The sequence below is a fragment of the Phalaenopsis equestris genome, unplaced genomic scaffold (genome assembly GCF_001263595.1).
Source record: "Phalaenopsis equestris unplaced genomic scaffold, ASM126359v1 Scaffold000857, whole genome shotgun sequence".
In the NCBI taxonomy this organism is placed as follows: Eukaryota; Viridiplantae; Streptophyta; class Magnoliopsida; order Asparagales; family Orchidaceae; genus Phalaenopsis; species Phalaenopsis equestris.
Window position 1 is genome coordinate 152,248 of NW_018165297.1, and position 27,382 is coordinate 179,629.

At 32.5% G+C, this 27,382-nt stretch overlaps 1 protein-coding gene across 2 annotated transcripts in view; it reads left to right on the plus strand.

Annotated features, from left to right (window-relative positions):
• Window positions 1-26,276, plus strand: part of LOC110031878 (V-type proton ATPase subunit B 2) — a 50,384-nt gene extending 24,108 nt beyond the window's left edge. For both annotated transcript variants that reach the window (XM_020735304.1, XM_020735303.1), the window contains 13 exons: window positions 10,385-10,440; window positions 10,570-10,668; window positions 11,142-11,201; window positions 20,199-20,310; window positions 20,394-20,602; window positions 21,783-21,911; window positions 22,047-22,184; window positions 23,202-23,352; window positions 23,850-23,932; window positions 24,356-24,403; window positions 24,510-24,563; window positions 25,312-25,395; window positions 25,935-26,276. In XM_020735304.1, coding sequence (XP_020590963.1) covers window positions 10,385-10,440; window positions 10,570-10,668; window positions 11,142-11,201; window positions 20,199-20,310; window positions 20,394-20,602; window positions 21,783-21,911; window positions 22,047-22,184; window positions 23,202-23,352; window positions 23,850-23,932; window positions 24,356-24,403; window positions 24,510-24,563; window positions 25,312-25,395; window positions 25,935-26,120 — 1,409 coding nt within the window. In that variant the 3' untranslated portion in view covers window positions 26,121-26,276. The remainder of the gene's footprint in view (window positions 1-10,384; window positions 10,441-10,569; window positions 10,669-11,141; window positions 11,202-20,198; window positions 20,311-20,393; window positions 20,603-21,782; window positions 21,912-22,046; window positions 22,185-23,201; window positions 23,353-23,849; window positions 23,933-24,355; window positions 24,404-24,509; window positions 24,564-25,311; window positions 25,396-25,934) is intronic.
• Window positions 26,277-27,382: the final 1,106 nt, after the last annotated feature.

A 27,382-nucleotide genomic window follows, 5' to 3' on the forward strand; every position in this document is an offset into this window, starting at 1 on the left:
ATCAACTCTCTCTTCTCCATGTTGCCTGGGTCCAAAGCTCGTACTCGGACTACGCAGTGATAGACTGACTACCATTGCTGCTGACGTTAGTCTAGGCTTGAATGGTCAAGTGACTCTCTCAGAGCTGCTTAAACTCCTGCATAACCAAAGCCAGTGTTTAATTGACACTTTTAACAGTCAGAGCAAAATAAACTTCTAATTTAAAGTTCTTAATTTACAACATCCCGCCGGGAATGCTCCGAGATCCACTGCAGAGTCCCCGGGCGTCCATGAGTTGACATACAGTTCTACAATGGAGGGAATATGGCTCAACTATTTGGCTTGTGTAGTGTAGTAAAATGGTAAGCGAAATAATTATTCCAAAAATTGAATTAATATTTAAATATCTAAAAAAATCTTACCAGCTTCCTGTAGTGCTCTGTATGGGGAACTGATTCACCAATATGGAGCACAACTCTCTTGGCCCCCTTCATCGCCTTGTTCACCCGGTTTGTCTGCCTCTCATAATCAAGAGAGGCCCAAGATGCGGTCAACTGACCCCAGATCCCCTGACAAATCCAGGCAGGCCGCTTGCATCTCCGGCGAGTTGTAGTGAACATTTCGGCAAGGTAGTGCCTGCCTTGAATCTCGAAGATTCAACGGATCTAGTGGTGATACTCTGGGAGCCAGGTGAAGGACCTCTGCAATGTAAAAAATAATCCATGTGTTAGTATAAAAAATTAAACCAAATTTACAAATTTGATTCACATTTCATGTTCGTACCTTGAACTCCCTGAATCACATATTCCAAGTGACAACAAGTATCTGCTTCCACGACAAATAGGACTCATCATACTTGCTCGTGATAATCTTTGTGATGCAAGTGATGAACAACTTGTAGGAATGAATCAGCTAAGAAACAAATTAGCATGAAAATAAACAAAATACACTAGTAGAAGTAACTTATGAGTTCCGCTCTAACAGTAAGTGTAACCTCAGGGGGGAGGGCAGGAGTCGACAGGCTTGGATCAAGTGCTGTGCCAACAGGTGGGGGAGTAGGTATGAAAGCAGCAGACGTCACAGGAGAGGGTAGCATCGGGTGCGGGGGCAGGTTCCACAGGATGGGTGGCAACAACAGGTGCAAGAGGAGATGTCGTAAGAGGTGTAGCAATAGTCGGTGGGGGAGGAGATGCCACATGAGGTGTAGCAGCAATAGTGGGGGAGGTGCTGCCTGAGGAGGTACAACAGTAATGGAAGCATCCGTAGGAGTTGACGACCTCCTCTTACTGCTAAGGTAGGTTGTCTCAAGGGTCCCTAGAACACGGGGTCAATGATGTGGCTGACCACCTGCATCAGTTGTGACTATCTACATAGGAATGACATTAAAATGATTAGTACTTACAAAAAAAATAATCATAAATAGAAAAAAATAGTGCAATAAAGATAAATCATAAATAGCAACCATGTATGAAACATAAAAAAAAATGAGAGTAAAGAGCTATGCCTCAATAATAAAAGACACAGAAAGTAGCAGTAGTAACAACTAATATTAAATCTGCATACATTTTTTTTAAAAGTTTCATTAAAAGAACTCGCAGTCGAAGATGAACCTATAATTTATTTTTCACTCTCTTCATTATCCTCATCCAAATTTTGAGCAACCTCTTTAAAAATCTTTGTGGCATCCTCCAGCACAAACATTTCATCATTTGTGCCGCCCTGAATTTGAAAATCTAACATATTTTGCTCTTGCTGAATTGGTTCTTCAATAATTTTCCTTGGTTTATTCTTCACAACCACGACCCAATCAACTTTATCCCTTACTCTGTCAGAGAATTGAAAGTAATAAACTTGTGTAGCTCGGTGCGCCCTAATAAAACGATCAACCTTCCCACATCGTCTGTTCAATTTGACCCAAGTGATATCATAAGGCGTGAGTGTTCGGGTTTCTTGATTTGGAACATGATCGAACCACAGGCAGTTGAACAAGTATACAATGTAGCTGATATTATTCGGATATTATAATTGAATGATTTCATTAAGTACACCGTAATAGCAAATGTCGTCATCTGTGTGTGTTTCCCTTAACAATGACACTACAGTTATGTTCTTTTCCTTTCACACCAGAAACTCTTATGGAATGTATAATCGTTTACTTCAAATATATGTCATGTAGTCACACTACGATTAGGCCCATAAACAAGTTCTAATATTCTTTGATTCGTGATTTCGTTGACTGTATTGTGAACCTTTAACAAATAGAGAGGTAACATTAGTGTAACTTTAAATGCAATGATCATATTATGCACATGCGATTAAAAGTGTTCATTATAAGTATGTTTAATTTGAACCATGTTGGAAATTTTTATTTGGCCTTTCTGCTTATCATAGACAAGTTCTAATATTCTTTGATTCGTGATTTCGTTCATTGTGAACCTTTAACAAATAGAGAGGTAACATTAGTGTAACTTTAAATACAATGATCATATTATGCACATGTGATTAAAAGTGTTCATTATAAGTATGTTTAATTTGAACCATGTTGGAAATTTTTATTTGGCTTTTCTGCTTATCAGAGATTTTTTTTCCATGTCCAAGCTTTCGATAAATAATTTGTTCACAATATTGTTATTTGTATTATTGAATTAGTCAGTATTAAACTAACATTCTCGATAATAAATAACAATATGCATTGAGTTTGAAGACTGTGAATTTTACCGTATAAATGGTCGGACTTCGTCATAGTTCATTATGATGTACAATGTAGCTGCTCGAAACTCTTTATTGCTTAGATATTGTGTGTCATGCCTCCTACATGATATTTGATTTACCGATAATTCTGGCTGTGGGGACATGCCACTTTCAATATGAACTATTTGATGGTCTTGCTCAAAATAATACGAGCAAAAAGTTATCGTCTCTTGCAACAGATATGCTTTGTAAATCGATATGTAGGGATGTGTTTTATTCTTAACAGTTTTTTTTATTTTATTTAAAAATCTGCAGTGCATAAATTTTACATTGAATATGGTGGTCGTTTAGTGTGAAATGAAATGCTAATTGCAATATTTGCACCAGGAAGACATACCTCTTAAAAGGATACATCCATCTGTTTTGCACTGGACCCCCCAGTATAACCTCATAATATAGATGTATAGGCAGATACTCTTTAGAGTGGAAGAAACTCGGATGAAATATCCGCTCAAGCTTTCATAATAGTAGGGGAACACTCACATCAGGATGTCTCAACGAGTCAACATTCAGTATCCTCACACACAATTCTCTAAAGAATATACTGACTTCTTTCAAGGGTTCGAGCACCAGCTTTGACATCGCATAAAATGCAATGGGTAATAAGCACTATAAAAATATATGACAGTCATGACTCTTTATGCCAAATACTCACATGTTCCCAAGTCAAAACAATGACTTCAATTTGAAACACAACCACTGAGTAACATCAAAGAATTCACCCACTCAAAAATTGTCTTCCGTTGATCTGGTATAAGACATTATGTTGCTTTAGACTTGATTAATTTACCTCTATTCGCCTTCAAAAGCTATAAGGTCCTCTTTTTGCAACATTTTTCTAGGTTCATTCTAGCTTTCGTATTATCTTTTGCCTTACCCCTGATATCCATCACATTGTTGAAGATGTTATGAAAAAAATTCTTTTCAATATGCATAACATCGAAATTATGTCTACTAAGATTAGTCTTTCAGTACGGAAGATCCCATAACATACTAGGCTTCGTTTAGTTGTGCGTGACACCGAAATCAGGAAGACGAGTTGAAGCTAGCTTTGGTCTCTCGGTGATCTTTGACAGTTCACTGATCATCTCCAATATTTCAACTCTAATAATTCTGGGGGGTGGACTTGATCTCTTAACTCTGTTTTTGAAGAATTCATTTTTGTTCTTTCTAAATGAGTGATCACGATTTAGAAATCTTCGGTGGCAGTTGAACCAGCTATTTTTCCTACCATGTTTCAGAGTAAATGCTTTTGACATGTCAATGCAGTAAGGAAAAGCCAATTTATTGGCTGCGCTCCAACCAACTAGCATCCCATAGTCCTGGATATTATTAGTTATCCACATAAGGGCTATTCTCAGTTGAAAATTCTGTTTCGTACGATGTCATACGGAAGCACACCTGATTGCTATAACATTTGAAGCTCTTCAATTAAAGGATGTAAATAGACGTTGATTTCCCCCTTTGGGCTATGTGGACCTTGTATGATCAACGTTAGAAATAAGAACGACACGTCTTTGCGCATATTTGGGGGCAAATTGTATGGTGTAATGATTACTAGCCAGCATGAGTAAGGGGTTGTAGCGTGATTATATGGGGTCAGGCTATTTGGACAAAACCCAAGTTCAACATTGCATACTTTAGCTGCGAAATCTGAGTAAGTACGATCAAAATATCTTCAGGCCTCACCATGCGACGATGACTCATCGAGTTAACATTAACAAATCCAATACTGTGCTAAGTTATGTGTGGGGTTGTATGCATGGAAGTGAACAATCTTTGAAGCCGGGGTATGACTGAAAATAAAATGTACTTGTATGTAGTACTTTTCTGATTTTTATTCTCTCCCCCCATGTTTGAATCTATCCGAACCATAAAATTTGTAAGTCATCTTGGCTGTGTCGACCATGTAATATATTATCATCCATTAACATAACAATTGATCTTCTCACATTGTAACCATAACTTTGAAACAAACTTTTTCGTTCTGTACAGGTCATCCAACACTAAATTCCCTATTTTTTAATAAAGTTTCCTCCTGATTGAATGCTTCTCTGGATATGTTCAAATCAAATTTGATGGTTAACATTCTCAGCGTCACGATAACTCTGTATGTGTGGTGCAACCATTTCATAAAGGTTGTTTTGAAGCATTTAGTAAGCCTTAGAACTGTTACAATTCATTATTCGGTGTTTCAGCTTTGTGTTGAATGCTCCTGACAAATTGAGCTCTGAGCATCATGAACCATTTCTTCATAAGTGTCAGGATCAAATTTGTTTGCAAGGGGGGCATAACTTGTCGAGGCACCTTCTTGATCGAACTGAACTTCAGGTTTTTGCTCCCCATGTGCAGTCCACTACCATTAATTAGGTTTGAATCCCTTACGATAAAGATCCAACTTAACTTCTTCGGGTGGCGGAAGTGCTTGATTTTGTGCTTTACACAAGGACATTGGAACATACCCTCAGAACGATAAATGGGCAGCTGTGATGCCACCTACATGAATTTCTCAACGCCATTTAATAACTCATCTATGAGTCGTTTCCGTCATGGATATAATCTGTTAATCTACAACATAGATGTTGTTTTACGGGTCAATGCAACTATTATGAAAATAAAAATTATTCAATATTTATAGTAAGAAGTCGACACTACTTGGTCAACTAACCAACTTGAATTCTACTCTATATCACCATCACTTTGAACAAGACCCAATGCACCCCTCTACTTCAACCAACATGAATTCAACTGAGAACATCCCTATCTATATCACCTTCATTTCGAACATTTGACCGATCGATTCATTCCTCCAATTCAACCAACCAACTTCAATTCTACCAATAACATCCCCAACTATATCACCATCATTTTGAGCAATAGACCAGATCGTGGCATTCCTCTATTTCAACCAATCAACTTGAATTTTAGCAATAACATCCCCTTCTATATCACCCGATTCATATATTGCTTCACTTCAACCAACCAACTAACTTGAATTCTACTAATAGATAAATACATACCACTCAATACTTATGTATTTATATAGCTAACTCATATGCTTCAACTTATATGAAGATTTCATACATACCACTCACTACTTATGCATATACATAGCTAACACCCAAGCATCATTTTTTATAAAGTTATTCATACATACCACTCAATTCTTATGTACATACACCTAACACCTAAATTTCAACTATACATACACACCACAATACCTATCTATGAATATTTTCACACATACCACTCAATTCTTATACATATACATATCTAAAACCTAAACTTAAATTTGTACATGCACAACATATTACCTATGTACTATGATAAGACATACATCACACAGAGATTTTAAAACATACTTAACACCTAAACATACCCATGAAAGGTCATTTTCACTAAACAAAAATTTGAATGACAAAGACAGGCACAAATGGAATTACCTTTCTCAATGTTTTCTCCCTGGAGCAGAGCAGAAGGATGAGAACTATGGGAGTTTCGGTGGTCTTTGTACACATGCTTTGTTAGCTTCCCAGCTAGCTCTAATGACGATTATATTGCAAAGGTTCGTTTTGGGAAGGTGATGAGTTTGAGTGAACCCGTGAGAGAGAGGGAAAGGGGAGAGGGGAAGGCGTGAGGCTTTCGTGCAGAGTGGGGAGCGCGGAGAGAAAATGAAATTTAGCCAGGGGACGAATAATTTAGGTCATTTGCGTCGAATTTGAGTAGAAGTTGCGTCGGATTTTGTCGACACAAACAAGCAAAGTATTTGCATCAATTTTTTAGACGCAAAGTTTGCACATAATTCATCGTAAGTCTAAAATAAGTTTCGTCTTTTTTAGAAGACTTTTACTGACGAATAATCTGACGCAAATATCATCCGCTAATCTGACACTAATATTTGCATCGAAAATTTCCGATGCAAATATTGGACGCTAATTCCAGCTTCTTCTGTAGTGATAGAAGATGAGCAAATGTGTATAGAAAATGATAATAAGAAAGGTACAAATTTCTTATTTTAATTTTGATTATTTTTTTAGTTATTCTTTCATGAATATTTGAACATTAAACTGTCAATGATAGAAATAAAATAACAGAAATTTGATTTGCACCGTCTGACTGTCCGTTCACGTCTTGTTTAATTTTGAACCCCGGCTCGGGCCATAATAAGTAGAAGGAAGAAGAGAATGAAGCAAAAGAGAATTTGTAGAGGAGTTTCGTGTGGAACATCACAGTCGAGCTGAGGAAGGCGTGTCGTGCTGACCTTAGTTGAAGGAAGGAGGGAGGATATTGACTCGTGTTATGTTGAAGTCGGGCCATGCTCGAAGGAAGAAGTACGGGGACGACTCGTACTCGTACAGACAAGGGTAGTGAACTAAAGCTCTTTTAAGTTTAGGGTAAATACGAATTTTAGATTTAATTAATTATTTGATTTAAATAAATTTTTTAAGTATTAATGTCTGTTTCTATTAAGTTATAATAGGACCCTTCAATTTAAGAACTTTTATTTTATAAGATTGAGAGGCAGAAATTATTGATTTCATAAAATAAAAAGGTAATTGTTAGGTTTTTTTGTTAAGGAAATAATCGATAATGTAAATATTTATGTGTGGTTTACATTAATTAGGAATTGAAGGCTGATAAATCCTTATGATTCGAGGAAGGGGCGAAAGAGAACATTCAAAGAAGGATAAGATAAATATTTATAAGTTTTATGCTTTAATTATATAAATTAGTTTAATTAAAGGGGGTGTTAATCTCATATAAAAAATTTTATGAATTAATTTTAGTGATTTTAATTTGTCAAATAGTTAATGAAAGTAGTTGAATTAAAGTATGAGAGAGATTAAAATTTGTTTGTTCTAGAGAAAATAAGGTGAAGGGGTAAGTTTTTCAAAAGTCTCTAAAAAGTTAAAGTGAATAATTGATTTCTTCTATTAAATTAAAGTTTTATTTAAAAAGTTCTTGCATTATTGACTTATAAACACCTATTTTTTTGATTATATGAATTTTGAAAGTTAAAGAATCTTTATAGTGCAATTAAATGAAGCAAGAAAGATAAATGATTGTTTAATAGCTATGAATTGATACATTATAAAGGAAATGAAATATGCAGTATTAAGTTAGTCAAGATTTACAAATAGAATGTGCTGGCAGAGGATGCGATGTACGAGTACAATAAAAAAAGTAAAATTTTGATGATCCATATAGGTACAACTTTTGAGATATCTTCAGGTAAGATGATAATTCTGATATGACTTACTAAAAAAGGACAATGATTAAAATGATAAATATGTAAATTGAAACATCAAAGTTTAATTTAAAATGAAAGCTTACACTTTAAATAAGTAATGAATTACATTTTTTAGCCATTTAAGTATAACATTTGCATATTAATTTAATGCATAATAAGATTATAATTGCTCATTAAGTCGTGTAAATTATTGTTGAATTTAATTGTTTATTTCAAATAAAATACTAGGTTGAAATGACTGACGGCTGGAAATCGGCTTATTGGACTACTAATACTAGATATTAAGTGGTTTATTATGCTTCTAGTTTATTTTACTGTTTAATTCTGAGAAATGTTGAACTATTGTTTATTAGATTGTGAGTGTTACTTTCAGGTTATGTTTCTTTGGTTAACTTAAATTTTTATTTAGTGTACTTTGTGATTCTTAGTGACTCCTTTTTATAAATTGGAAGTTATGATAATCCGTGAAAACTAAATAAAATATTAATTATAATGTTTGATTGTCTGTTCTTGTTTTGGTTTATTTTAAGCCCCATATTTGGTTGTGACAGATGAGCATGTTTGTGAACTTTGATAAAGAATTGAACTATGTTCAAATTTGGTTCATTTAACGTTTGAGTTAAAAAAATTTTCAAATTTGTTTATTTACTAATGTGAACAAACATGATCAATTATTAATTGAGTTGAGTTTGAGTTGCTCATCAAGTGCATTGGTTCATTTACAACCCTAGGCTTGGACGAGGACAAGGATTGGTCTTCTTTGCATAATTGGTCGTTTCTCAGTAATCCTAGGAGGATCAGAAGTATCAGGTGCTGCTAATTTTTCTGAACTAACTTGGCCTGAAGGGAGTTGGAGCCTATCCACATTCCCATCTTAGCGAAATACTGTTTGAAGATAACCATTGAAAATTCTGGGTTGCATCACTTTCAATCTTATAGGCAAGGTTGATGACTTCCCATATTGATTGGAGTGCTAGCTAGTCATGCAGTGAATCCTTCAACTTGTCAAGTTTGCAGGAGACTCTGCGCCACTCCAATTTGTTATCATTTATTCCGGCATAGGCAATAGAATTCCTCTGTATTCATTGATCAGATGCCCTCGTTGTTGCCTTATCCTTGAGTTTATATGAAACCAGGTTCATTTGGTTGTTTTTTATAATATTCACGTCTTTGAAAAAGGACAAAACATATTTAATCCAATCCAAAAGCTCTTTTAGGTGCATATGACCATTGAAGAAGGGAATGACAAATTCATGTTTATATTCTTGGTGTTGAAAGTGTAGAGAGGGCTAAGTGTACTGAGGGATGTCCAGAGTTCAAATTTTTGCTGTTTTTGTCCGAATCAATACCGGTGAGACCTCAATGCACATTAGCTTGACGTTGGGAAATTTCAGATTGGGGACCAATGGTTTGATCCAAACTTTCGTCTGAAGTTTTGCTACATAGCACACCTCCCCTCACACTGATACTTGTGTCACCAAGGAAGTTTTTCAAGAGAAGTTGTGGTTGTTAGATTGGAATCAACACTCCAATGTCGCGGAGTATCCATGAATGTTAGTTGAAGGAAGTCAAATCATTTCTCTAGTGCTGTGATTGATGTCTGCAGGCCTGCATGCCAAGCTTTTTATTTCCGGAGTGTTGACTGTCTTCCCATTTTCCGGCCATGGCTCGGGTTCTCCGAGACTCTGATACCAGTTTTGATGTAGACTTAACCAAAACAAAAGTGAAGGAACCCACATATACTTGGTATATTCAATATTGTATATTCCATCTCTTTTGTCCTTGCATCCCATTTTAAGTATAGAAAATGGAAGTTAAATGCAGAGGTGGTGCCTAAAGCTATGAGTGCTGTTACTATAAGCTGCAATAAAATAAAATAAAACGGGACATTTACATATATACCGCCCATTTCTTGTGGATTTACATATCTAACTCTTAAACTTAATTTTTACCTTAATATCACCCAAATATTTCATATCACATGAAAAATACCATCATTTTAACGTTTAAAAAGTAAAAATTTACCTTTTCATGCATATAGGTAGGGTTGTGTGTGTAAAAATTGAAGTTTTGCTGTTAAATATGTAAATAGGAAACAAAGAAAAAAATAATTGCGTGTTGCTCCTACATTTGTAAGAATAAGGTTTGGATTCCTAATCTAAAACTAGTAAATTTGTTCCATTGAAAAACTGTGCTATGCTGGAAACTTCATTTGAAAATGAGCATAAATTAGTATCAAAATCTTCGTTTTATGCCAAGTTACTATTCTGGTGATAGTTTAGTCTTTTATGTTTGATGATTTGCTATGCATCAGATTTTCTTATTTATACTTTTGTCAATACTCCAAACTGTATCCTTGGAATATGAAATTTTGCACTTATTTTTGCCATCTTTTTTCTGCAGAGTATAGGACAGTGTCTGGCGTTGCAGGACCTCTGGTTATCCTGGACAAAGTTAAGGTAATGTCTCATTTTATTTTATAGTATTAAGCTTCATTCTGCTTTTGGTTTTACGTGGAGTTTCTTTCTTCTAATAAAGCTTGATTTTATTTTTTTCTTAGTTTTTCACTTCCAATAACTGAATTTTAGGGTCCAAAGTATCAAGAGATTGTTAATATTAGATTGGGAGATGGAACAACTCGGCGTGGCCAGGTCTTGGAAGTTGATGGGGAGAAAGCTGTTGTACAGGTTAATGATCTTTCTTTGTTTTGGTATTGTTTGCTGCAAAATGCTTGCATTTCGTAAGTTGAAAAAGATTATGCCATTTTTGCATTTCTATCGATTTTTTATTCCTCCAATTATATTTCAAATCCATATGCACATTGTTTGAAATTTTATTTAGCTGCTGGATGCCATCTTCATTAACTGATGGCCTCAAATTTGATTAATTTGTAATTTTTATTCAAACTGTGTTCTATGTTAAGTTTGCCATTGTAAATCTCAAGTTTTATTCTTTTTTGTTTCTCCATTAATTCTGATCTGTTATTTTGTTTTGTAATGCTATCTTCATTAACTGATGGCTTCAAATTTCATTAGTTTGTAATTTTGTTTAAACTGTGTTCTATGTGAAGTTTGTCATTATAAATATTTAGTTTTTGTTCTATTTTGTATCTCCATTAATTTTGATCCGTTATTTTGTTTTGTATTGCTTTATGAATCAGGTTTTTGAAGGGACTTCCGGTATTGACAACAAGTATACTACCGTACAATTTACAGGGGAGGTAAGGAAGCTCTTCTCTGTATGAAGAAATTTTCATTTGGTTATATTTCCTGTTCTCGCATATAATGTTTTTTTAATTTTTGTGTCCTTTCCATTATGGGTCAGAGTTTTGCCAACGTTGCATCACTGCTGAAACTTAGATAGAAATTTTCAAGCTTAAAGTCCATTTTACCTGTACATATTCCATGGAATTTGGTATAACGCCTTAAGGTTATTTATCAATCTAACAACTATTTCTCTCTTCCTAGCATGTTATTTAAATTGGAAATATATATGAGATTAGAAATTGATTAATAAGTGCTGCAAAAGTTGTTCAGGATGATAGACAAGTCATTGAGATTTAGGGTTTGTTTGGGCGGCTAGAATTATTTGTTAAAATAGCTATAAGATTATTGTAGGAAAGCAAGTTTTTTGAGAGTTGTTCCTTTTAAAATGTTGGACAAGAACTTATAGATATCTGTTGAATTTTTGTTCCAATCATAGCAAATAACTCAAAGCACACCGATCAAGTCATTGTACTGTTGGATCTGCTTATTTATGCCCACCCTGGCAGATAACAAAGATATTAATGGAAGATAACAAAGATATTAAGGCGCATTGATTGAGGTTATGTACATTTAGATCTAACTCTCTATGATTGTAATATGTGTGCTTTTTTATAGGATTGCGGTCCCTGTTTATTTTTTCCACATTTTTTTTATTTTATTTCTATTTTGTAATAACTATGGGAGATCTTTATATATATCTCCCCTCTTGTGTAAAAAAAAGTAAAAACTCTTGAGAGTTTTTTTCATTATTTTATTTTTTGCATGGTATAGGAGTAAAGTTGGAGTATTCATTTTATCATTTTTTCTTATTCTCTAAGGTTATGTTTTATACTTCAAACATTTGTTCTTATTCTCTAAGGTTAGTATTTTAATTTCCAACAGTTCTTACCATCTCATATTAGAGTTTTCACTTCCAACCTTTGTTTTTATTTTCCAAGGCAGGGTTTCCACTTAGAACTTTATTCCTCTTTTCGAATTTTTCTTCTGTTCACTATGTCGATGTTCTTTGACTTCCTTTAAAAAGAATCAATTATAATTAATGGTGAAAATTAGACAAAAGGAGAACTCTATGTTTTTCAAACATCTTAGTGCTGGAAAGGGAAAGATGCAACAAATTGTGGATCTATCTCTGAAGTCCAAAGACCCGAAGTTCTTAGTTTGGGACGATACTAATTCCATGACATTGTTATGGAATGCCATCCTACAAGAAATATGTTATGAACCTACTGAAAGAAACTAAGATGATAGAGTGCAAGCCGTGTGAAACTCCAACTTAACTAGGACAAAAGTTGGACTTTAGTGAAGGAGTTGATGTAGATATTGGACACTATCAAAGTAAATCAACTGATCGACATATTTACCAAAAACCTCCAAAGCCCAATATATCATATGCAAACTTGGAATGATAAATCTCTATCATATAGTTTGGGGTGAGTGTTAAATTTTTGCTCCAATTATAGTGAAGAACTTAAGGCAAGAATCAATGCATGATACCATTGGATCTATTTACTTATGACCCTCGGATAGCTAAGAATTTAAGGCTCACAATGCAAGGCTCTGAACCGTTAGATCTGTTTCTCTATAACCCTCGTATTGTAATTTGGGTGCTTTCCTATAGGATCGTCGGCCCCTATTTATTTTTTCCTCTTTTTTGGTTTTATTCCTATTTTGTAACACCTTTGGGAGATGTATATATATATCCCCTTTTGTACAAATAAAAGTGAAGACCCTTGAGAGTTTTTTCGATTATTTTATTTTCTATGATATCATATTCTAACGAAAAAAGTGTCAAAATAATTCTTTTGTTCTTTGAAGGGGTTTGTTTTTCTTCTAGTCTATTTTAATCTCGAGACAATTTTAATTGGGGCTAAAATAGCTTTCATAGAAGACTATTTTAGCCCATATTATCTAGGAACTAATTTGACACTTTTATAGCCTCTTAGACTAAAAGAATATCATTTAAATAGCTAGGAGACTATTTTGACACTTTACTCTTATTCCAACATTTCTAATTGTAACTTGTTTCTCACCACATACATTTCTTAAGTTGTGGGAAAACGAACGTATGGTAATATTTTAAAAAGCATGCATTGAAAAAATTTCTTAAATGAACATTTAGAGTTTAGTTTTATTAAATTGCAATTAGAGATTCTATTCTATGAATTTTAGTATGAAGGGGATAGGAAATAATTGGTTGTCATTGCTAAACACGGAAAACTGCACATACAATAATATTTTCCTCTAAAGCATGCATACTCTGTGGATGATCTATTGAGAATGAAATGTTTTTTTCTGATCTTTTGATTACTTAGGTGGGATTGGTTCACAGCTGAAAATTTTTTCAATTTAGCTCTTCGATTTTCTAGCTCAGTTGTTTCCAATTCCCTGATTCAACAGGCTGTTTGCTCTCCCTGTTATCTATCCACTAGTCGTCTACTTTTGAAAAATCTGTCTTATTACTCTTTTTCCTTCATTTTTTTTCCAGTCTTGTATGGCGACACTGTAACTAGGGGCGGGATATGCTGCTGTCGTGCTTAAAACATGTATTCCTTATTTTCTTGAATAACCCATAAATTGTTACCTCGAGTTTTCCTATTTTAGAGGTGTTCAGTTGCTATTTGCTTCTTCCTATTTTCAATTTTTCTGTAGTAGGAAATAGAACATTGTTGGATATGGGATTTGGAAATTGGAAACTTCCTGTTTAACTGAAATTGAAATAAGAGACTTGTTCTTATTTAAATTTAATTTTTTTTATTGGAAACTTGCGGGCAAGATTTTGGAAGATTTTGAGAAGTTATTGTTTTGGGTTTTAAAATATTAATTTGAAGTCTTTAGGCATGTCTAATTTAGTCTACAGCAAATATTTGTTTTTCCTTCAATATTTTTGTATGAGATGTTGAATGTCTTTCTTTGAGCATTTTGCAAATCTTAAGAATGATTTTTGTAGATACCTTTCTTTATATTAGCGTGAGAATTGAATATTGACTTGGTGATTCTTATCCTTATTTCTTCATCAAAATTATTTTGTTATTAGTTTGTGTGTGTGATTGAAATTGTCTGATTCATTAGTTACGTGCTTTCGTTTTTTTGTGGTGTGAATTTTAGCTGATGTGAAATTTGGTGTTCTTTTTTGGATTTCTTATAAAATCTCAGATTTTCACAATTCTCAAATTATTGTTTGGAGTGGATTGCACTTGTGTTCCTTATTTGTTATCAAAGAAACTAATATTTGTCTTACATTAAATGCTGGGAAAATGCATTTTTTTCCTTTTTTATGTCTCTTTGTTTGTTTCATCCTAGGTTTGCATTACTTAATCGTAGACCTTAAGACCCTAATGCATATAATGGAATCACTACTTATGCAAGGCGAAGAACAAGAATTACTTCACTAATTGCTCTTGGAAAATTTCACTTAAGCTAAGAAAATTACACAACCAATAATGGTTTTATGCAACCTAAAATGCAACTAGAAGAAACTATGCTAATTTGCAAGAGACTCAGCTTTTTTTCACCAAACAAGAAGTGATTTATAAGGACTAAAAGACTCACATTTATGGAGTTACACATTTGGTTAGGCTAATATATTGAGGGAAGACTAATGTTGGATGTTCATTGCATGGGGAAAGGGAGGGAAATCATTTTGATGTGGATATTGAATAATATGTTAGGAGATTGAAGAGTTTAAGTAGGGTTCCAAGGGGAAGTCCATAAAGAAAAGGCGTTTTTCTAGATTTTAGTACTTATAACTTAATTATTAGAGAGAAGGGGATGAAAATGGAAGGAGGCGATTTAGCAAGTCAACAAGGTGACGTGGAAGTTTAGAGGTGCCATGAAAGTCAAATATTAGGTTGATGGTCTAAGGAGTGGTCAAATGTGAACATATTGAGGGCAGTGGGCTAGGATAGCATAAATACAAGCCTGAATATATCAATACATCAAAATACACAAAATGACTCAATTTGAAGAAAGGAATACATAAGCCCGTCTTAAACGGAAAGGCATCTAGACTCAATGATGATGCTTTAAATAATGCTTGGCATCAGCTAGCTTGCATTGCATTGTGTTTAGTGCTTATGTTTTTTTCATCATGTTAACTAAATGGAGAATATTTTAATTAGGTTTGATAAAAATTAATCAATGATGCATATGTAAATAGGATTAGGTAAATTATGATTCCAAACAAATATTATCGCTATTGTGAAGATTCGTATTGCATTCTTAAGTTTAATTTGGATGCATAGCCTTTCAAAATTTTCATAATGAATTGATAACTTCGAATGCTTTTTTGAATATTACCACATACCTGATGGTCGTAGACCCTCCCATGGCCGTAGACCCTCCCGTTCTTCCACCCCTTGACATATTCCCTCTAGATCTTAAAGTCTGAGTGGTCAGATTGACCACTAGAGCTGCCAACTTGTGTCGGGCTCTGAATCAGTGCATTCTTCAGACGCATGTACTCATCCTGCAGAAGATTGTAAGGGGTATTTAATATAAAAATAAGATTGAAAATAAATTAAATAAGTTAATAAATAATTCAACTTACATGGATGCGTTGGGATCTTTCATCAACCCATTGTTAGTTCGACCGATGCTGATGTGTGCGGTTGTGCAACTCGGCGGCGGAGGGCTTCTATCCAAGCATCTGCCTCTATTACCTTATTAAAAAATTAGAAAAAAAATAATTACATAAATGAATTTGATGCTTTGAATACTCATTCTATCTTTCTTAGCATACTCTTTTTGTGGGATCGTGCCTTCTGTATGTAACGAGGTATTAATACCCCAAAATTTTGAGGTTTGGTTCTAAAAATTGACGTTAATTAAAAGAGATCACAATAAATATTATTGAAAAAGCTATGACTTCCTTTGTACTAAAGACTTGCGTCATTCAAGAACTCATCAACGTGACTTTTTCTTTCTGGATTCAATCTATTGTACATCTATAATCTTAAATTTATGATAATCATTAGCGCCCTATAGATTTAAGCACATTCACATTTTAACACATTAGTTAAATAAATATTTTCATGCATATGTATATAAATAACAATTACAATTACATTTTAGATAGGTAAATACATAACACCTTACCCTTTTATACTGCATAAAAAGTATTACCGTATTAACCTTTATAAAGTTAAATTAATATTCTTTCTCATACATAGCTAATTAAGGTGGCATGTATGAAATAAAGAAAGTTTAGGTGCAATTTTTCCAAGCGGATTCCTGAGTTGGCTCATTCTCGCATTGAAAAGTGGCTCATGAGCTTCCTCAGTGAGGTAAGAAGCCAATCTCAAGCCAGACTTAACTTGACTTGTTCGATGATAGAGATTTTGGTGTTCTTATTCTCTACTAGATGTGATGGGTTTAAATATCACAAAACATCATACAAGATATGGTTCGGTGGAGGTTATAAAATCTGAAATTAATTAAAAGAGTTCATAGTAAATACCGAAACTCGAGTTTAGTATTTACTATGTTACTTCTCTAAAATATTTTTAAAACTAATTGATAAATTTTATACCTCGATTAGAAATAAAATCCTAGGAAAAAACTGAATTTAAATACTTAACTAAGCCAATCTTAATTGTGAAATGGCTCAACAAATTAAGAAAACCCACCCAAGCTTCACAAAATATAAAAAAAATGACTTCTTGAAATCAAATAGCTGCACTTGTCAATTACTTGAAAGAATCATATATCCAACTTTCACTTACAAGATTGAAAATCAGAAAATAAAAGTTTATTTCAAGCTAAAATTCAGAAATACATGACTTGTATAAGTATTTATTTGGGAATAGGTGCCAAGATATGCGGTATGCTGTTCACCATGGCCAGTGCTTTTGTTGGAAAATCAATGAGCAACGTGTACATAACAAGCCTGCAAACCTAAAGCTTGCCAAACAAAGATAGCTTCAGTTCTCAAAGAGGACATAGTTTTAGAGCTCGCTGATATATCAGCATAAAATACATAGTAAAAAAAGAACATAATTGCCCTCTTTTATCTTTCTCTGGTAGCCAATATTTATTTCAATATAAGTTTACCATTGCAAACATATATATAAGATAAAATTATATCAAACAAATAGATTTTTTACACAACTATATATATATGACTTCCCCCATGCTACTTGAATCATATTTCTAACCATGTTTTTGAAAAAGCAAAATGAGTCGTCATTATAATCATCATTGCCGATATTTCATAAATTTTATCAAACAAATAAAATTTTTAAACTAAATATAAAAGATGACATCCTCCATACTACGAAAACCATATTTCTAAACATGTTTTTGAAAAAGCAAAATGAGTCGTCATTATAATCATCATTGCCGATAATTTAGAACTCGCTGATATATCAGCATAAAATTCACGGTAGAAAACACATAATTGTCCTCTTTTATCTTTCTCTGGTTCTGACATTTTTAGCCAATATTTATTTCAATAAAAGTTTACCATTGCAAACATATAAAACAGATTTATATCAAACAAATAGAGTTTTTATACAACTAAATATAAAAGATGACTTCCCCCATGTTACTTGAACCATATTTTTAACCATGTTTTTGAAAAAAAGCATAATGAGTTGTCATTAAAATCATCTTTGCTGATATTTTTCATAAAATTTGTCAATCAACTACAGTTTTTACGTAACTAAATATAAAAGATGACTTCCCCCATGTTACTTAAATCATATTTTTAACCATGTTTTTGGAAAAGGAAAATGCGTTGTCATTATAATCATCATTGCCGATATTTTTCATAAATTTTTTTGTATAAATTTTAATCATGTTATCTTTCTTCTAACATTTTTCCTCCAAATTCTGCTACTTTAATTTTTATGAATTTGTGATATTGGTGTATTTTCTCATCCATTGTTATGCATGCCAATCCACCCAAATGTATTTTTCACTATGTTATCTAAAATAGATTCTACTTTCATCATCTGACTTATCATTTCTAGGTCTACGTGAATCAGGACATCTAAATGTCTAGGAATGGCCAAGTAAACTTAATATGAGATGTACAAACAAACACACAAAAGCAAAGAAATTGCAATTTCCTAACCTTTAATTTAGACAAAGACTGTTTACCTTTCATGCAAGATTGACAAGGACATTTATTTGGCCAAAAAAATAATTTAGAAGTTGCCAAAATTTGAAATTCATAAGAAAGCTGAGAACAACAATTAAAGTTTATAGCAATTAAGATTTACATTAAAAAATGAAAATTGATGTATGAAAAACTACACAAAATTTTGATAACACATTTAAAATTCATGTTAACATTTTCCCTCCAAATTCTTCTACATTAATTTTATCAATTTTTGATATTGGTATATTTTTTCATCCTTTGCTATACATGCTAATCCGCCCAAATCTATTTTTCACTATCTTATCTAAAATAAATTCTACTCTCATCATCTGACTATTATCATTTCTAAATCTAAGTGAATCAGGACATCTAAAGGTCTAGGGATGGCCAAGTAAACTTAAGATGAGTCGTACAAACAAACACAAAAGAAAAAGAAATTGCAATTCACTAATCTTTAATTTAGACAAATACTATTCACATTCCATGCAAGATCAACAAGGACACTTGATTTGGTCAAAAAAATAATTTAGTAGTTGCCAAAATTTGAAATTCATAAAAAAGCTGAGAACAACAATAAAATTTTATAGCAATTAAGATATAGATTACAAAATGAAAATTAATATGTGAAAAACAAGGTAAAATTTTAATAACACAAACGAACCACCCATCCCCCAAAAACGATAAAATGAAAAGAGTAGTAATCATTAATTTCAAAATTAAGGCCTGGCACCGATGCATAGCATCCCTTGGAAATTGTAATCAGAACATAAAAAGAACTAAAATATTCACATATAGCAACACAAGCAGTGAAAAAACAGCGAAGTTTTTACTCTATTTTGCATAAATTTTAACAATGATAATTTTATTTTGTCACTTTTCCTCTAAATTATTTACAATTATTTTATCAACTCATTGTATTGGTTCATATGCTTGCCCATTGTTGTATCTACGAACCCAATCGAGTCTATTTTCCACATCTTATGTAAAATAGATATTATCACCCTCTAGCTTTTATATTTCTAAATCTAACCGATGAAGGAAGTTTTACGATCTAGGATAGCTAATATAAACCTGAGATGAGAAGCACATTGAACAACACAGAAGTATAAAAAATTAACAGTTTCCTAACTTCTAACTACGTAAAATAATTAGGCGCTTTGATGCACAACCCAAAAACATTTTTTTGTTTTGCTCCAAGCAATAATTTGGGAACAGGCAAAATTTAAAGTTCCATAAGAAATCAGAGAATTGCAATAACTTTCTCAACAAATAAGTTTCACATCAAAAATACAAAACGGACAAATTTTAATAGCACAAACAGACTAAAAATATAATTTAGATAAAAGAACAAGGATAATAGGCATAAATTTGAAGATCAAGGTTTTGGCAGCTTTACAAGAGAAGCATCCCTTAAAAGTTATTAGACTTTAAAAGCAGTAAAAAAATCTGCTTACAATAGCACACAAGTAGTGAAAGGAAGATATAAATTTGGGACATTTACATCCATATCACACAATTTTTATGAATTTACATATCTCACACCTAAGCTTTCATATTTACTCACATAACACTCAAATCTTTAATATCACATCAAAAATACAAAATTTAATATCACATCAAAAATAACATTATTATCACTTTTTAAAATTGAAATACATATTTTCATGCATTAAGTTTAAAGCACCAAAATGTTCTGCATGTAAATATGAAATTTTACTTATGAGATATGTAAATATATAAGAATTGTGTGCTATCTATGTAAATCTTCCTATTATTATTATTATTTTTTGTATCTTTTCTCACAACATGCCTTTGATTGAATCCTTCTTCTTACAATTTCTTAACTTCTTAGGTTCTCAAAACTCCTGTGTCATTGGATATGCTTGGCCGTATTTTCAACGGCTCTGGTAAGCCAATTGATAACGGTCCTCCAATATTGCCCGAAGCTTACTTGGATATTTCTGGTCAGTTTTAAATTTACCTTACGAAATTAGTAAAGCATCTATTTGTCCCAGAAATTTGCTCATTTCATTGAATTTCACTGCAGGAAGCTCTATTAATCCCAGTGAGAGGACCTATCCGGAGGAGATGATCCAAACTGGAATATCCACCATTGATGTCATGAATTCCATTGCCAGAGGTCAGAAAATTCCTCTTTTTTCTGCTGCTGGGCTTCCACACAATGAAATTGCGGCCCAGATTTGTCGGCAGGCTGGTCTTGTGAAGCGGTTGGAGAAATCTGATAATCTACTTGAGGTAATGTAACTTACATTTTGACATTTAAATTTTAGGGAGTTTATGTACGCAGCACACAATTCCTATGTATTTACATATCTAACACCTAAAATTTACTTTTTACAATTATACTACCCAAATCTTTTCATATCAGTCTGGTCTCGGGAATGTGGCATGTTTGTAAAAATTGAAGTTTAGGTGTTAGATATGTAAATACATTAGAATTGAGTGGTTTGTATGTAAATATTCCTTAAATTTAAGCTGATAGACATAAAATGGTGAGGCTTTACCTTTCGTATCCTTATTTCTGTTTAACTGTTCAATGATTAGGCTTCTTTCATCTGTTAATAAGTTGAATTTCTGCTTGCTATTATGATTAGATGGTGGAGGGATGGTGGATTTGGTTGGTTTTTCTATATACTATTAATGAACAAGCAGAAGTTATCTGAAATGTGATAATTTAAATATTTCAAAGTGTTGAATTTGTTGAGTAGATAAAAAATCCATATGTATTTGCAGCTCTTCTTCTCTGAAATGTTTGAATTCTAAAACCAATTCAATGCAATTGCTTATAAGTAATATATTGTGGATTCTTAAACCACTATTAGACTTAAGGTAATAAAAATAAATTTCGTTTTGATTTTATCACTTATTTTGTGTGGAAAGAAAATCTAGCATTAACTGATCTTGTAGATTTTGAAACCAATGTTAATTTTTAATTAAATCTAACCACATAATGGATTTTTTCATCATTTTTTGCATGTGTTATCTATTTACAAGAAACCAAATAGATCCTAATCATAGTTCACAAACAATGATGAAACTTGGGATATAAAAGCAATGAGAAAAAAAAACCAAAAAAGTCACTAAACTATTTGCAGGAGGCCAAAATGATCTCGAACTATTTACGGGTCGATTCAGTACCCAGATCATTTAAATAGTAACTAAAATTGTCCCCAAACTTTTAAAAGGGAACAAAAGTAGTCTCACTAGGTTCCCATTTATGTTTTTATTTAAATAGTTCAGGGGCTAAATTAGCCTTCTATATAATCTTGAACCATTTTGGCCCCTAGCAAATTGTTGAGAAACCACTGTGGTCATTTTCTCTATAAGCAATGGTATCATTCTAGTTTTTGGATGGTTGTTATTGCATATATTCTTGCAGTATGGCATGTTATTGTTCCAATGATTAATTCCCCAGGATGGAGAAGAGGACAATTTCGCAATCGTGTTCGCAGCAATGGGCGTCAACATGGAAACAGCGCAGTTTTTCAAGCGTGATTTCGAAGAAAATGGTTCGATGGAGAGGGTGACACTTTTTCTAAATCTGGTATTTTCACTATTGTCATCTTTGTTAAGTTCCATTTATGGACTTTTTGGCATTTTGTTTCAACATTATCAGAGTTTTGTTGGTACTCTATTCTGAACGTTTATGCAATCTAATCCTATTGGCTCTCGTAAACAGGCAAATGATCCCACAATTGAACGAATTATTACACCTCGCATCGCTCTCACCACTGCGGAATATCTTGCTTACGAATGTGGGAAACATGTTCTTGTTATCTTGACTGATATGAGCTCTTATGCTGATGCACTTCGTGAGGTAAAGTCACTACTGACTCTGTTTATAGGACGTGGATTAATTCTTTCTTTTTCATGAATGGCCTTTTTATATCCTGGGGTAATGTATCTAATGGCTTCCTTGCATAAAAATTGTGAGATTTTGACTAAACAGTTCTCTATAATTTCATTGTTATTTTTTGCCGATTAAAAAGTTTTATGGCTTGTTTGGAATCACTTCTGGTTTTTGGTTTTTGTTTTTTTTAATTACTTATTTTAAAAATGTATTTGTTTAGTGCATTTTTTATATTTTTTTACATTTTTTATTTTTAAAAACAATTATTTTGTTTTAAAAATTCTGAACATATTTAAATGTTGTTGAGTTTTTTTAAACGCGTTATACCACAAAACATAAACAAAACAAAATAGAAAGAAAAAAAAAATCCAAAGTTATGTGATCACTTTTGTTTTTTATTTTTATTTTATTTTGTTTAGGTTTTGATTTGAAACAAAACATACTTGGTTATTTGATTAAAGTATGATTGTATTTAAAAGCACGAGTGTTTTCAAAAATATATTAATTTGACTTTAGAAATGAAAAGTAAAAACATCTAAAAACATGTTAATTTATTTTTAAAAAAATAAAATTAAAAACAAAACTGATCTCAAATAAGTCCTTGGTAGTTGTTTATTGTCCATGTGTGTTTGAATTCTTTGATTATTCTTTTTTTCCCCCCCTAGTTTGATCTGAATCTTTATATGAATGAAATAAATTTGGAAACAATATGCTAATATAAAATTGTCCTTAAAACTAGCTCTTAACTGTTTATGCCATGTTTCGAATTAGTTTCCCTATCTGGTAATAGGTGCCAGTGATAAAGACATTTGGAAATTTTTGTCAAATTCATCAGTTCGAATCCCATCTATATCAATAAATCTCCACCGCTTTGGTGGGAAAAATATAAAAAATAATTATATTAAAAAAAATTGCCCACAAGCATATTTGTAACCTAAACGATGAAATTTTGATATGCAGCTAACTTGACTTGCTTATTTTTAGGTTTCGGCCGCTCGTGAGGAGGTTCCGGGTAGACGTGGTTATCCTGGGTACATGTATACTGATCTAGCAACAATATATGAGCGAGCTGGACGTATAGAGGGAAGAAAAGGCTCCATTACTCAGATCCCTATTCTAACCATGCCAAACGATGGTAATATTATCAACTTAGGTTTTGTGGAAATTATACCATAAAGTTTTATCTGACCTATGGTGCTAGAATAGTTAGAAACTTTTTTTCTTAATTTTATGTGAATTTAATTACAAATTCGCCTGCAAACATGTATATACAAGCATCAAACTTATGATCTCTATGGTGGAAACTAAAGCTTCCAATCACTGGATACTAAAGACAATTTGTATTTTAAAGGGGCATTTACATACATACCACCCAATTCCTATGTATTTACATATCTAACACCTGAATTTTGCTTTTTTTATTTATTCCACCCAAATCTTGCATATCACATGAAAAATACCACCCTTTTAACTTTTTAGAAAGTGAACACACCTTTTTGTGCAGAGGTAAGGTGCATGTAAAAATTAAAGTTTAGGTGCTAGATGTGTAAGTACATAGAATATGAGGGATATGTTTGTAAATATTTCTTCCCTTTTTTATGATTGCTTTACAAGTTCTTTTCGCTTGAACAGATATCACGCATCCCACGCCAGACCTTACTGGATACATCACTGAGGGCCAAATATACATTGATAGACAACTCTACAATAGACAGGTATTATCAATTTCTTCTACTGTAAAATTGTCAGTTTCAGACAGGAATGTTTTTCTAATAATAAAACCAAATTTCCCTAGTTATTTAATTTTTTTGGCTTACAAGAAAATAAAGCTCTTATTTGGGCATTTACATACAAGCCATATAATTCTTATCTCTTTAGATATCTAAGACCTAAACTTTGATATTTAGGTGCATAACACTCAAGTCTTTTAATATTGCATTAAAAAAATAACACTTAAAATTACTTTTTTTAGGTAAAATACACCTTTTAAAGCATAGGTTTAGCATTTATGACACCAAAGTGTAATACATGTAAATGAATAAGAATTGTGTGGTTTTTGTGTGAATCATTCTTACTTTTATTATCAGACAGACATGAGATTCTTTTTTCTGAGGTTTTCCTTTGTTTAATCTAAATAGATTTATCCACCCATCAACGTTCTTCCATCTCTCTCTCGGTTGATGAAGGTAAGCTTCTGCAGTTCTGGAGAAAGAAATGTTTCTCACGCTGAATATGGACCGATATCAACTATTGCAGGTTATCTCTAATTTTTTGGTCTCGTTCTTCTTGTAGAGTGCTATTGGGGAGGGCATGACCCGCCGCGATCATGCTGACGTGTCAAACCAGGTAAACCTTTTTTTTTTTGGGCAGAAGGTTCATCTTTTGATTTTGATAACCTTTAATTACTAATGTTGACCTGCAATCTCCTTGGGAGCTGTTTTACTGAGACTCATTGTATCATACAAATTGCCCTACATTTCCGATGGATTAAATTAAATTATTAGATTCTGATTCTCATTGAACCAAGATGGTATCATGCCTAATACACAGTATTTGATCAATAATCATTTTTTAGTCTTATTGTACGGTCATATTTTTGTTTTATTGTCGCCTTTTCTTTTGTTTTCTATAAATTTTATGGTGGGAAGAGCATTTCATGAGTAGATTTGCTAGAACGTGGTTGGCATAAAAAAAGAAAGGAAAAACAAAAGTTGTTTTTAAACATCTTACAACGAGAGAGCTTATATAATATTCAAGGGTAGTTTTTAAAAGCTTTGCTTTTGTCATATACTTCTACAATTTGTATTCTGAACACCCTTAATAATATTATTTGCTATGCAAACTAACTTTTGCCGTTTGAGACAGGTGCTGCTGTCTGTTAGAGTAGTTATAAAGAAATGCTGCTTTTTTAAAAAAAATTGAAAACAAAGCTGTGAAAATTGAACTTAATACATCTCACATCTTTCAAGCATGATGTTCGAGCAGAGCCAGTCGTAAAAAAATGCCCCCATCAAAAGAATTTCTAAATTTTTAATTGTGAACAACTGTTTGCAAAACAAAGCTGACATCTCTCATCCTCGATCATTTTTTACAGCTGTATGCTAATTATGCTATTGGGAAGGACGTTCAAGCTATGAAAGCTGTTGTAGGAGAAGAAGCTCTTTCATCCGAGGATTTGGTTTCTCTCTCTCTCTCTCTCCTATTTTCATATTAATTCAAAGGAATATTTACAAACGCAGCACTCAATTTTTATATATTTATATATCTAACACCTTAATTCCAACTTCTACACATACATATCACCTTACCTATGCTAGAAACAGTGCATTTCATTTTTTTGAAAGTTAAAATGCTGTTATTTTTTATGTGATATGGATGTAAGTGTTATAAATATAAAAAAGGAAATTGTCAAAATATCCCGTCTCTTTTTAGAACATTTTTATCCCAAAGTTTATAAAATTGTCAATTTAGTCAGAACATTTTAATCCCAAAGTTTATAAAATTGTCAATTTAGTCATCATACTCTTCTAATGGGACCTAAAATTGTTTGACACTTTTATGGACTCTGGAACTGAAATGATCCCATGTAAATAGGCAAGAGATTATTTTTGCACTGCTCAAATGTAAACAAGTATAGTTTATGCGTTAAATTTGTAAATACATATTAATTGGTTGTATTTATGTAAATGCCCTCTAATTCAAATATTTGAATTGCAGCTCTACCTTGAGTTCTTGGACAAGTTTGAGAGGAAGTTTGTGTCCCAAGGGGCTTATGACACTCGCAACGTCTTCCAGTCACTGGACCTCGCTTGGACTCTTCTGCGCATTTTCCCCCGAGAGCTTCTTCACCGCATCCCTGCGAAGACTTTGGACCAATACTACAGCAGAGAATCATCCCACTGAGGCCCCCAAACATTGTTTAATTAATAATAATATTATTATTATGAATCATAAATAAGTAAAATAACTCATGTTGCTGTTCTTCAAACCTTTGACACAGCCAGTTATTTTACCCTTTCAAGCTGTTGAGTTCTATTATTATTGTTTTTTGTTAGGCTATTAAAATGTGTTTGTTTTTTAGAGGTATTTAGAAACATATTTGTTTGGTTGTGTTAAATGTTATTATGTTGTAGGCTTGGTTTGGTGAAAAATTAATCTGAAATAAATTGTTTGTATAATTTGCAGTAGATTTATTTTGTTTTATATTGCCTTTTTTCAGTTTAATGTACTATGAATATTGTTACATTGAATGTATTTTTTTTCTGTAAGAATTTATTTGGAAGATTTACATATATACCACTCAAAATCTATGTATTCATATATCATCTTAGTTATGCATGAAAATATGCCTCACTTTTTAAAAGTTAAAACGATTGATAGTTTTAATGTGATACGAAAGATTTGATGGTATAAATGTAAAAGGTAAATTTTGTGTTAGATATGTAAATATATAGAAATTGGGTAATATGTATGTAAATGCCCCAATTTATTGTATATTACTTCATAGTTAAAATCAGATAACCCCTTAATTATGATGTAAGTACATTTGTTTTTTTTTGGAAATTTACTTGCATGTCACAATTTTTATGTATTTACATATCTAACACCCATTTTGATGATGGAGGTGACGTTTTGGACATGATGTTAAAGATTTGGGCGGCATGCATGTAAACATGAAAGTTTAGGTGTTAGATTTGAAAATGCATAAGAATTGTTTGGTATATATATGAAAATGCCCCTTTTGTTTTATATTGCTTCTTATGCTGATTGGACCTTTTGAGATGTAAAAATGTTTTGTTGGCAAAATGTATTAACGAATAATTTGATATTTATTCATTAAGATTTATTTTTGTTTATTTATTTATATATAATAAATTTAAATCAATTTTGAGTTTTTATTGTATGATGGAATATGTTTGATGCTTGCTCGTTCTTTTATATATTAGGGTTTGTTTAGGGCAGCTGCAACTTATTGAATAATCTGCTGATAAGCTGATTAAAAATAATTTATTGATAAGATTGGTGGTTATTATAAATTTTTATTTTTTTTGGAAAAGTCAAACTGTTGCTAAAAAGCTGTCACTGCACCTAGATAGGTGTGGCGTAAAAATGTGGTTTTTAACATTTTGAAAATGCATAAGTTGTTAAAATGCAGTTTACCCAAA